The sequence below is a fragment of the Euprymna scolopes genome, chromosome 9, assembly GCF_053919585.1.
Source record: "Euprymna scolopes isolate OS-2025 chromosome 9, ASM5391958v1, whole genome shotgun sequence".
Classification (NCBI taxonomy): domain Eukaryota; kingdom Metazoa; phylum Mollusca; class Cephalopoda; order Sepiida; family Sepiolidae; genus Euprymna; species Euprymna scolopes.
This window is the reverse complement of record NC_136490.1, coordinates 145,401,678-145,415,517: the sequence shown is the minus strand read 5'-3', so window position 1 is coordinate 145,415,517 and position 13,840 is coordinate 145,401,678. Positions and strand designations below refer to the sequence as shown.

The window sequence follows — 13,840 nt, the reverse complement described above, 5'->3', positions numbered from 1 at the left end:
CCAAAAGAAAGGGGCAATGCCAATATAACCGAACAGAAAAAAAGAAGAGGAGAGAGTAAGGAGTAAGGAGAAAAGAGATTTCCGCTTGTGCTTCTTACATGCTGATTCACAATCGTTGCCAGCCGACCGGTTCTAAAATATTGCCTAGCATTCGCTTCGCACATAGCTCTCTAAAAACTTCTGAACGAAAAGACATACCATTAGCCACCAGAATCTTTTCCACTGGCTCCCTGTCCATAAGCACCTCAACAACTCTTTCCACTTTTTCCCATTCTGATTTTTCGCCATATTATTACCCACCCAGGCCCACAGTCAATCATAGTCAGATACAGTTCGTATTGATAATGCGTGATGTCAATTTTCTGCAACATCCAATTACCCTTTTTCATGTTTAGCTGGCGCACGGCCAATTGCTAGACATTCCTTACATTGCTCCACTACCTTCCAAATATCTATCGTGATGTGCGGATTCATTTTTATTAAAAAAAAAAATAATTCGCCCCTACCCATCCTATGCCCACCTTTATAACCAATAACAAATAACACTAACTATAAATACACAAAGCCTAATTAAGGAAAATGACAACAACGACAACGATCGGATGCACCGATTGAAAGCGCTTGAGAAGAATATGGCCGAAACACAATACTGGGCGCCGTAATATGCCAACTGATATAAACTAGACCGCCAATGGAAGAGTTATTCAACAAAATCTGAAAAGAAAAAGAACTCAGTCGTGTTCAATCAGACGTGCTGAATGTATGTACACACACACACACACACACACACACACACACACACACACACACACACACACACACACACACACACACATATATATATTAGGGTTGGGACGATTAATCGGAATCAGAATCGGGATCGGAAAAATCGGAACTTCTGGTGATATCGGAATCGGAAAAATTATCGCCTAATTTCCGATTTCAAACGGATTCGTTTAACTTTTTTTCTTTTCGTCAATAAAAATGAAACAAGCACACATTGTTTTTTTTTATTAGAAGTTGTTCATTTACAACATAAGACTGAGAAGGGCCACAGAATAAGTTATATTCACAAAGTTTTATTCATTCTGTTTATTTATCGAGATATCTTGCCTATGCCCTTTGTAAACTTTTCGCATCTATTCGCTAAATATCTATATGCCCACACCCGAGGGCGTTCACTTAATTATAGTAAGATTTTAAATGCTTTGGACGGGATTTTTAAATTTCATTGGCGCCAGCTGTTGACTCTGTGAACAGAACAGCCCTCTGGTGTTTCCTCTCCAAGATTTGATGTCCAGACAAGTACCTAAAAATCTTGAGACTTCTTCATGATGACATGATGGCAGTTGTGGCTGCCAATGGTGACTTAGAAACATCTCCCTTCAAAGTTGAGACTGATGTCAAGCAGAGCTGCATCATTGCCCCAACCATATTCGCCATTTACATCTCCACCATCCTTCACTTTACTAGCCAGAAACTACCTGAGGGAATTAAACTCATGTACAGGATGGATGGCGGACTCATCAGCAGGTTTAGGGCAAAAAGCAAGGTCTTCACATCGTCCATCATAGAGCTTCAATACGCAGATGACAATGCGCTGGTTGCTCACTTAGAAGCGGACATCCCGAGCATCTTGGATGCCTTTGAGAGAGTCTACCGACTCCTGGGACTTGACTTTAACATCAAAAAGACCCAGATCCTTCATTAACCAGCTCCTGGCACACACCCACAGCCGCCCACAATCTCCGTGGAAGGCAATACCTTAGAAAATGTGGTTCAATTTGTCCACCTTGGCAGTCTTATCTCCACAAGATTTATCATCGACGCAGAGATTCACAACCGCATCGGAAGTGCCAGTGTAGCGTTTGGCAAGCTACGGAAACGGGTTTTTGAAAATTGAGACATACAGGGTAGGGTCAAACTGCTTGTCTATAAAGCAGTTGTCTTGCCCACTCTTCTCTATGGCGCCTACAGCATGACCACCTACAGCAGACATCTGAAGTCCCTGGAGCAGTATCACCAGCGTTGTCTCCGCAAAATCCTCAGGATTGGATGGGAGGATCGACAAACAAACGTAAGCGTCCTGAAGGAGGCCAACATACCTTCCATCACCACAACCATCATCCGACACCAGCTGCAATGAACGGACCATATTATGCGCATGCCTGACAACCGCCTTGCAAAGCAAATTCTCTACGGTCAGCTAAAAAAGGGAAAGCGGTCCATAGGAGTACGGAAAAAGAGATATAAGGACAACATAAATACCTACCTGAGACAATGTCACTTCAGCCTCACCAGTTAGGAGGATGCTGCTCTTCAGACGGACATTTGAAGCAAGATGGTCCATGAAGGCACGGCTCACTCAGAAAAGGATCTCCACCGAGCCTCAGAAAACAGGAGGAAGCAGAAAAAGGAGATATCTACTACCAACACGGCTTCTTCTGCCTCTTCGACTACTCAGACGACCACCCATGCCCCAACTGCAATAAAGTCTTTTGGTCAATGATCGGTCTCCACAGTCATCTGAGGACCCATAAATGATCAGACCTAATCTCACCGACAGGAGCATAGTCATACTCGTCACGAGTGATTGCCACTGAATGATGATATGTATATATACATATGTGTATATATATGCATATATCTATTTATATGTATATGTATATATGTATATATATGTCTAAATATGTATATATATCTATATAAGTATATATATGCATATATTTGCATGTATGTATATGTACATAACTGTGTAGGGGATGTTTATGTTGGATATTTCCAGGTGTAGTGACTCTTTAGCACCTAGGTCAGCTTTTGTGCTTCCTAGAATGGCAATATGTCTTGTGATCCAGCATAGGATGATTTGTTTTTGAGTATCAAGAAAATCAAGTTTTTTCAATAGGTTAGTTATTAGCGAATTGTAAGTACTCTTTTCTTTAAATGAATCTAGAACTGAGAAAGAGCCCGAAAATATTATAAACTTGTTTACTTGATCGGCACTTATAATATTAAGAGCCAGGTGTATTGCCGATATTTCAGCGCTAAAGATAGAAGACCTGTCAGGTAGGCGGTTTGGATTTGTCTTTGCCGATAAATAGCACAGCTTCCGACTATTTCCTTGGTTTTAGCTCCGTCAGTATAAATTTGATCATAATCTGTATAGTCATGAAGAATGTCGTATTTTTTCCAAAATGATGGGGTAAACTGTGTAAGATTTAGGATGTTTTAAGAGATTTAATAATATAGTAGTATGTTTTTGATATTCGGGTGGGTTTACAGAGTTGTTGGAAAATCATGGTGAATGTTTGAGTGTAGAAGCTTTGTGGATTAGTGGGATGTTACTTTTAGCTTCACCTTTTATTTCTTTCATGCGGAGACCATAAGGCTTGATTATTTTTTTGGGAGGAATAGGGGTTGGTGTTTGGGGGGAAGATACTCTAGTATAAAGGGTTCGAGGTATTAGATGCAAGTTTTGTATAGTATTGTAAGGCTAACTTTGTCCGTCTCATTTCAAGTGCAGATTCATTCGTTTCTGCATAAACTCTCGACTGGTACAGTGGTAAATTCTTCAAGTGCTAGTCGATTTATGTGCTAACTAGCATACTGTCTATGCATTTTTACTAATTACGTTTCCTCTGAGTATATAAGTCGTTATGAAATACGGAAAAACTTTAAATCTTTGTATTCTTTGTCGAATGATAAATGTGTTGTTAATTCTAATTTACAAAATTTAATTCAAAATCGTCACTTACATATATATATATATATATATATATATATATATATATATATATATATATATATATATCCATATTTTCCATTTTTTATCCTTCGCTAAAACATAACTTTGATACAGAAATTAAATGGTGTGGTGCTTGACCATGCCCCAAATCATTACTGTCGTCCGAAATGGGGCCATGCCACAACTGAAACAATATATATTACATATTGTTTTTTTTATTATATTTAGCAAATACAGTCAACATATTGAAAATATTATTCATTGAATCATTAATAAAATTCAAATATCTGGTACGAACAAATTGCTGGTAATATAACATTTTGAACGAAACATGGGTAAGTGAGAGGGAGAGTTTTGCAAACAAAGAGCAAACTGATGGTAAAAGTAAAAAAAAAGGTACAAGAGGTTTAGAAAAGAAAGATTCAATATTTAGGTATTCGGCGACCTTACTCCTTAGCTGACATTCAAAGAATCGTAAATAAAATTCACAATCCTGTTTGCAATCCAACGGAATTTAGTATGAATAAACTTCAATCAATGTCGACCAAATTTCAGTTTAACCGTCCTCAGTTTATGATTATGCTTCTATTTCTATCCTTATCTCGTCAGTCGTTTCTCTCAATATCTAAAACATTCACATTGTATATAGTGGAGTTTCTTGTTTATAAACATGTGATTATATATATATATATATATATATATATATATATATATTCTGTGCACTATGTACAAAAGAGACCCTAAAAATTTTGAAATATGAAGATATAAAAAATACAACCACCCTATTAAATTCAAGAGAGGAACTAATATTCACATGCAGTCATAAACGTTGGTTTAAATTTAATAAATATAAACCACCTTAAATCATTAAAAATTACTTATTAGTAAAAATAGATTACAATATTTTTTATTATTCTGTAATAAATTAAGTTAGACTAATTATCTCCCTTACATTCATTAATTAAAGAAATATGACTAATTATCCCCCTTGCATTATTTAATTATACAAATAACATTATCCTCCAATTTCTTTCGAATTCTAAACCTTGGCGTCCTTTAATCAAAATACGCTAACGGAAATAAATTATTACACAAGCGTTCTTTTTGAAAATTTATCATTTCATAAGCTGAAAAGCTATAGCAAGCATCTATATGAGTACTTTAACCATAGTTCCTGATTTTAAAAGGCGAAAAATTGAAAGGTAAATATTTGTACGTATGTGTTTATGTATATATATGTATATTTATGTATATGTATATATATATGTATGTACTTTTTCATATATATGCGTGTATATATTTGTGTATGTATGTATAATATTGTACTTAAACCAAATTTATATTTATAATTTTACTCTATTTTATTTCTATCTCTAACCCACATTAATTTTCTTATCAAGTTTAAATCCATACCTTTATTTTAATTTTTTCCAGATACATCTGCCTTACTTTAATGCTAGGTTTATTTATGGTGTCTTTTACATTTAATAAAAACCCTTCTCAATATTTGCTGATGAAGAAACCTTGTTTGATAAAAAACTATATGCAATAATTATTGTCCGTAACTTGATGTCTACCACAATAAAAACACTGTTTTCCGAAACGATCGTACAAATAATTGATTTTGTTCTTATTCCTTCTTATAAAACGGATTTTTAATTTAATTATAATTTGATTTTTAGATTATCAATCACATTACTAAATATTAAATTAGCTCTAGGATATTTACCTATCGAGCTTATTATATATCTAAATTACAACGAGCACTTTTCTTTCCCTGTATTTTAATTAAACTAGTAATTTTACTATTACATTAAAATACACTCTGCTCTTTAGACTATTGTTCTAATCTCCTTTAAATTATATATATATATATATATATATATATATATATATATATATATATATATAGTGAACACCTAGTCATAAATGTGTTCCTCTAGTTTTATGTATGTGTGGGTGTTTCACATATAACTGTGTTCATTTCGTAACAAACAGCCTTTTACAACAACGGAACAGTGTTTTACATCAACGAATAAACATCTTTGTCCACTTGACCCAGACAAAGAAAAACACACTTTTTTCATGGGGACGTTTCCTGCATTCCTGAAAAAAATGTCCCCCTTCGAAGGAACGCAAAATACCAAGTTCATTTTATATAAACTTTATTCTCGACTTCCCATCGGAGCTGCAACGTCGCGTTTCCCTAAGCTTCCAAACGCGGGGGCGATATCTTCCGTGTTAACTTGTCAACTCTTCCACTTTGACTAACTCCAATGTTAAACTTTACGTCATCAATTCACGTAACCAAAGAAAAAAAAATCAGCCGATCTATCTTTGTCACGTGTTTTGTTTATTTAGCTAACATTCCTCTTTGTTTTAACATTCCAACGTTAGCATTCTCGATACATAAATATGTTATTTGTAAAATATCTAATTCGTTTCAATACATATTTTCTAACATTCTATTTTCAACAAAGATTATAATAATTATTATTCATGTTACAAAGTTCTTTATATAACAAACGTGCAAACAAGCAAAACTATTAAAGTTATAGTACCATAAAAATACATTTGTTTCAGGACTGCAAGAAACACCCCCATAAAAATATATAGAAAAACAATATACTCAGTGACAAACAATATGGATTTCGTCCTGTAAGATTAACTTCTGATGTACTGACTGTAATATTATACAGTAAATATATTAACGGACACTTTGTTTCTAAAATAATTGCTTTTGATAGAGTTTAGCACAAAGATTTGCTTCACAAACTAGCTAAGTATTAAATTTTTGGAAATTTTCAATAATCAACCCTTTTTGCTTATAGCAATAGCAAGGAAACCCGACGTTGCCCAGGATATAATAAGAATCAACGAATATTCTACACTGCCAAGACTTATTGTTATCGATTAAAATCGCCCATTCGTCAATCAAATCAATTGATTGCCTGAACTAGTCAGAAATCCACCGCGATGTACCGACAGGAAGCTCACATGTATCCCCAGCAGTAACATAGTGTATCCACAATAAATTGTAGTCTACATTGCATGTAAATACCCTCCTATTGATTTTCAAACGTGTCCATGTTTTATCAAAAACCTGCTGTTGATATTATATGTCGGACCCTTCTACTTGTGAGGTGATAAAACTTGTCAAGTGCATTTGTGATGTCAGGCTGTATAAAAATGTTAACTTTGGTCAAATTCAGCCTATTCCCTCTTAAATGGTGTTTTGCCGATTATCGATCTTCGATACCAATCGAAAGTATTCCGATACAAAATCTGAATAAGCATACTCCCACACATATAAAGCATATTTGTGTGAAATCGCATAAAAATTGGCCCCACCGTTTCCACAGAGAACGAATTCACACACAAAGACAAACTGCCTTTTTTATATAATATTGTTTGATAGACAAGAGTCTGAAGCACGTAGTATTAATGCCAACGTGTCTCAAGGATCTCCTTTGAACCTGGTTTTCATAAATGATCTCCAATCAGATTCTATGTCCATTCCTAGACATTTATGCAGATGACACAACTACCTATGACAACATTTCGAAGAGCATGGATAAGCAAGGCATCTCTATTTTCCTCTTTTCTGACTTGGAGCACGTAGTACAATGAGTAAAGACGTGACTAGTTACTTTTAATATATCTAAAACCAAGCTACTCTACCTTCACGAAAAAAAGATCGAAATGAATGGCCCTCTCTGCCAATCGCTAGTTAAAATAAAGTGTATTCTCATTGAAGTAGTTTGATAAGCTTCTAGAACTAACTTTTACTCTAGATTTCAAATAGAGGACTGAAGCAAATCCGTTGCAAATTTTGCTGAAAAATGATTGAATACCACTCTGACGTAATTCGCTCCCTGTATAAGGGTCAAATATGTTTTAAGATTAAGTACTGTTTGCACATCTGCTAGAGTGTCGTTCAGAGCATTTTTTTTTCCAGAATTGACTAAGTACAAAACCTGCTTCGAAATATAGTGAGGATATGATTTTCTCTTCCTCACATCCTCTTTTTCACAGAAGAGAGGTAGCTAGTCATTATGTCGATTTCATGGTACATTCTTGACTTAGCTTACATTGGCTTCCCATGTAAAGCATTTACAAGAACTTGTCTAACTACAAAAAACAAAACAAAAACATTCTTCTCCTTCCGTGTAATTAAAACTAAACTGAACTTCCGTGAGAAAAGTTTCTTTCTAAGAACTATCCGTCTGTGTAGCGCAATACAAAGGAGCTGCTTCACAGCTGTCTATAGAACATATTTTAATGTCCAATATAACAAAGTTCTTTTGAGCCAAATTCTTAAATCTAATTTCTGTTTAATGTCAACCATTGCTATCAATCATCATATTGTTGTTTCACTGTTCTTACAAACGCATTAACCTTTATCCTCTAATGGTTTATGAGTCCTGATAAGCGTTGCCGTTGATGCATAAAAAATTCTGTCACAGCAATGGGAGCTCAAAATGCGTTGATCTTGTGTCACTATGCCTTCAGTGAAGAGGCTGGCAGATATAAATACAAATACTATTGAACAAGGATTCAAAACCAGTTAAAATAAATGGTGTCATGTTATGTGTTGTTCTGATCTGATCAGAAACGTGAAAGCAAAATTGAAATATCAAAACACAATATACTAATAGAATGTTGACATTCTCTTGAGAAAATCAGACCTTACATATGCAGCCATTGTGAGAGGAAGAAAAATGTGGAGAATCCGTTCACTTTAACCGCAAGTCTCGCTCTTTTGATTCTATCTGTAATGTATTTCTGCAATTTAAAAAAAAACGAACGCATTAAATCGGCATAGTTCAAAATACTAACAATAAAAGGTTTTTATTTTAATTTTAATCTCAACTTTGAATTTATCACAACAATCACAGTCTTATTCCAAACACATCACCCCACACTTCTGAACTACATTTATTTATTATTTAACTTGTGATTCTTATTCACTATCTTGCTTGAATAATCCATACGGTTCCGCAATTTGTGAACACCTAATAAATAGCCGTGTTTGTGCTTAAAGGTTCAGCGTTGACTTCTTTTCCATTCTCAGCAAGTAAGACTCATCATTTCATTCAAAAATTCTAGAAACCATTTATATTAAGACCTTTAAATCTTCTCTTTGTAATCAAAAACAAAATCCTTTATTACTTAATGTCGTTTCTATTTGATTCTTTCCCTGTTTGATTCTCCCTCGTTCTTGTTTATGTGACCCTCCCACCATAGTTCTATTTTATATTTTTTAATTGTTTTTACATCGATTTAGCTCTGTTGAGTGAATACAAAATCGGTCAACTTGCCGTTTCACTTTTTACTTTTAAAATTCATTACGTTAAAATTTGGTTTACAATTATATATATATATATATATATATATATATATATATATATATATATATATATATATATATATGTGTGTGTGTGTGTGTGTGTGTTATTCAAATTATGGAAATAAAAAGTATTAACTTCTAGGTATGATTGATTCGAAAAAAAAAATCAATGATTCCATGGAAGTCTTAATAAAATAATTGAGATTTTTTTATTTGTTCATACACACTCACACACACACACACACACACACACACCTATCGTATTTTAGCCGGACGACTCCCTAGGGTAATAAAACGCGTAAGCGCCTGTGTAGCTTAGTTGTATAACTATATTTTCATGCTTTATTATATATATTGGTATTATTTGGAATTTTTGGACTACTATATATATACATATATATATATATATATATATATATATATATATATATATATGTATATAATTATTTACTACAATAATTAAATACTACATACACTAGTGTTTCATCCTTTCGAGAATCATCAGTGCAAGGTGTCACGATTAACGCCAGTCGAGAGATTCGAAACCTGCAACAGAAGTCATGTCTGCCTTCATTAACGAGGACCCGAACCATTCGGCTACTAACAACCACACTATATATATATATATATATATATATATATATATATATATATATATATATATATATATATATATATATATATATATATCGGTAATTGTATCAGAATCGTCAAACATATTGGAATCGTCCCATCACTAATATGTATATATGTATGTGTGTGAAATAAAGATAATAAATTGATATTATAATTAATGGTTTCTGAGATATGAAAATAATTCGTTAATATAATTAAACTGAACAAGAACCTTATATATATGATATAATATAACAAAAGAAAAAAGAGTCCTCTTTGAGAAATAAACAAAATAGAGAAAGAAAAAGCAGAAGCAAGCGAACTAATAATGATCAGATAGGCATTTCTTAAGAACTGCAGTCATTAGGGGATCGTAGGAACTAATTAGATGAAATGTTCTTGGAACGTTGCCTAGGATCTTTGCGGAAGGCCCCAAAGCACAAAAGCGACGTAATATCTCCACATGAGATATAAGCAAAGCGTTTCGCAAGATGTGTGGCCTAGATTTGAAAAAACAAAAAAAACAAAACAGAAACAAACAAAAATTATGCCTCAAAATCAAACACATTCAAAATAAAATACAGCAAAAAAAAAAAAAAAAAATTTAAGTTAAAAACAAGACAAAATTAAAAGTGGCATAAATGTCATCTCCTACGAACAAAACTAGAAAATCGGTGGGTGGGGGCGCGGAAACGCTGTAGAGAATTAACAGAGCAAACATAATCACTGCATCTAATTCTTTAAGTTTTAGAAAAAAATACGATGTACGTACAAAAAAAAAAAAAAAAGTTTCGGTATATCTCCATTGACATGTTTTTCGACCAATGGGATTTGGAGTTTAAACAATTAATATTAAAATTTTGTTTTATCGTTTTCTCCTAGCTGGGGATGGTGCATCTAATCAAATGCCAGACATTCACTCACTACCTCATAATTCCAACCGAGAGATCTTTGTAAGATTCTAAATGTACTTTCAACTGCAATTGTTTGTATCTCTTGGGCACTTTGTTAACCGGGTAGTTTTTGAAATTCGTTTTTATGAGGCCAGTTGCTCCTATACTTATAAGAATGATGGAAATCTTCCTAAGATTCCAATTTCTTTTCATGTCGTACATAAGATCTTGATATTTCGTTATCTTTTCCCGTTTATCTCTGATTAATCCTTCATGTAGCTGGGGATAAGGACACTACCGGATCCCAGACATTCACTCGATATCTCATACATTCCAACCGAAAGATCTTTTTAAGATTCTAACCATGCCTTTAGGTGCAATTGTTTGTATCTTTCTTGCACTTGGTTCACCGAATATATTTTCCAGGTAGTTTTTGAAATTCTTTTTCATGAATCCGGTTTCTCCGCTAATTATTGGAATGATCGAAATCTTCCTAAAATTCCTATTTCTTTCCATGTCATACATAAGATCTCGGTAATTCGTTATCTTTTTCCTCTCATCTCTGTTCAACCCAGCATCATTAGGAACGCTGACTTTTTATAAGCAGTGTAACAGCGTAACAAGAACATACATTCTTCAAAATGAAGACCTGCACGCCTTTGGAACTCTCTACTGCTTGACTGTTTCCCTCCTGACTTCAACATAGATGTCTTCAAGTCAACATAAACAGATTCCTGATGAACCGCCCCCCTAAGTAATGACACTTTATCAAATCTCCAATACTACTGAATATTGCAACACTATCCCATTGATTGCTGTACACAAAATAACCCTTATCCCCGAGTGGCTTCTGAGCCTTGATAAGTGGTGACCTTCATGTAAAAAAAACATTCAACATGCACTTATAGCGATGAAAAGTCTTATTTATTATTTTTGCTATTTATCAAGGCCAAGACCCACTCGAGTATAGGAGTTAATAAAATGACTTGATTGGCAGTTGAACGATAATGAATACTATGAGATGATTAATATCATAAACCAACCACACAAAAAGAACGGCTGACCCTGAAAATAGTAACCATTACTCCTTTATTTAATTATTGGAATTCTTTTCAGATACGTAATTTGTATATTTTTATTTATTTGTGGAATATTATCATCATCTTTTATAGATGTTGTTTCACGACATTTCGGCCAACTATTCCTCTGGCCTTTGTCAGTTTGTTAATCGCGACAGGATAGGAATGCTGAATCTTCAACTGTATCTTCAGTAATTACTGCCTTCCATAGTTGTTGTCGTTTCACCACGTTTTTGGCCAACTAATCCTATGGCCGGCTTTGGGTAGGATTGAAACCGCTATCTTCAAAAAATGCTCACCTGGAACTGTAGAGATTCAACGTCTCTATCCACTGCACCACGGGCTCCGAAGGTTAACAATCTGACGAAGGTCAGAGGAATAGTTGGCCGAAACGTCGTGAAGCAACAACTAGAAGGATGAGAATAATAGTTCGCAAATAAATAAAAATATACATTACTCCTTTGTCTTAAAACTTACTTGTGGAACGTGAGGACTAAACTAGGCGAAAGTGAACCGTTACAAAGCTAACAAAAATAAACTCTAGCCCTTAATTTTTACTCTTTTTCTCAATCAGGACTAAACAATTTATAAACAGGGTATTGTATTATCATTATAATTATATTGTATTGTCATTATAATTATATTGTATTATCATTATTGTCGTGGTGGCACACATTCATTTGCATATGTGGATATTAATTACACATAAATAGGGAGACTCAGTTAGTCTGAGTGTGTGTTCACCAGAAGCCACCGAAGGCCGCCGAGAGCAGATATGTTTCTCCAGCAAAGACTCTCTTATTTGACACCATTATGTAAATATCCTGTAAATATACCTTTTCCTAATACACTTCTTATTTGATCTACCTTTGTTTGTTGAGTCGTCATTTGTATTGCGTTCTACGTTACTTGCTTCAACCTGCAAACTTAACAGTGACGACGAGGATGAACGTCAAATATAACAGTTTAACGAAGAAATGGAAAGAACTCACCAAAAAACAAAGTACAACGCAACAGTTGAGTTCTAAGGAATACAAGTTTTGACGAACGAAATAGTCGTAAAAACGGATTTTACGCTAAAGAGAAGTTCGACTCAAGCGGAAAAAATGAGCGAACATTGGAAAACTGTAAAATATTTTCCTCGCGAAGTACAACACTAAAAGAAAGAAACGGTTGTTTCCCAAATTCCAAGAACAAAAACTACATTCAGGTTAAAAAAAGTAACCTCGATTAATAGTATTTTATTTACTAAAATACTAGTCGGAAAAAAAGAGACAAACCAAAACCTTTAATTGCAGTCTCAAAAAAAACCAAAAAAAAAAACTCGAACGTGGCAAAAAAAAACAAAAAAAAAAACGACGATTTACGCCGTTTCCCGTGGAATCCATCTTAAAAAAAATAACAAACTGTAAAAGTGAATTTTTGTAAAACGACAAACAGATTCGTATTACTAAATTACGAAGAACAAATTCGTATTACTAAATTACAAGGAAGTAACATACGAAGAAAAAAAGTTCACCTGTGGATTTCCTAAATTGCTATATTATATATATAATTGTAAATACCAACTAAAGACTTTTTGGTAAACCAAATTTTTCTCTTCGGTATTTAAAAAAAATATCACAGTTAAACTAAAATCAAGGAAAGATTTTTTTTTAAAACTAAAGTTGTCACTGGATAACGGATATAAGACAGTAAAACGTCACGCAAAAAAAAAAAATGTAGTCCATACATTTTATTTTTTTTTAATTGTGACTCGAGTTGAAAAACTTTTTTATTCTATGGAAAGAGTTGTACTTAAGTTCGGCTGTTATTTATTAGGAAATGCCTAAAACGGACAAGTAAATCGTATTTTGTGGTTTCAGCAAAAGTGGTTGGATGAGCTTGACTCGCTAGCGAAGTGAGAAAATATTATTCGAGCAGCGATATTACTATTGAAAACAGGAACTATGAACAATTTTTTTTTGTAACACAAGCCATTTTATATGGTACGGATATTGTGTTGCATGTGAAATTGTACAATTTTTCTTCGTAACTGCGTTACTGCTACTGAAGGATACAAAAAAAAATGGAAGATTTATCTAGAATGTTAATGCAATTTTTGCAGACGAAACAAAAGGCGCAATCCGAACTAGATGCACGTAGAAAGGAGAAATTA

General features: G+C 33.8%; 1 protein-coding gene across 1 annotated transcript; it reads left to right on the top strand.

Moving 5' to 3' along the window:
- The first annotated feature begins 1,342 nt into the window (after positions 1 to 1,342).
- On the top strand, positions 1,343 to 1,711 carry LOC145284674 (uncharacterized). The gene has a single exon (XM_080133572.1). The coding sequence runs from the start codon at positions 1,343 to 1,345 to the stop codon at positions 1,709 to 1,711; it is 369 nt and encodes a 122-aa protein (XP_079989698.1).
- Positions 1,712 to 13,840: the final 12,129 nt, after the last annotated feature.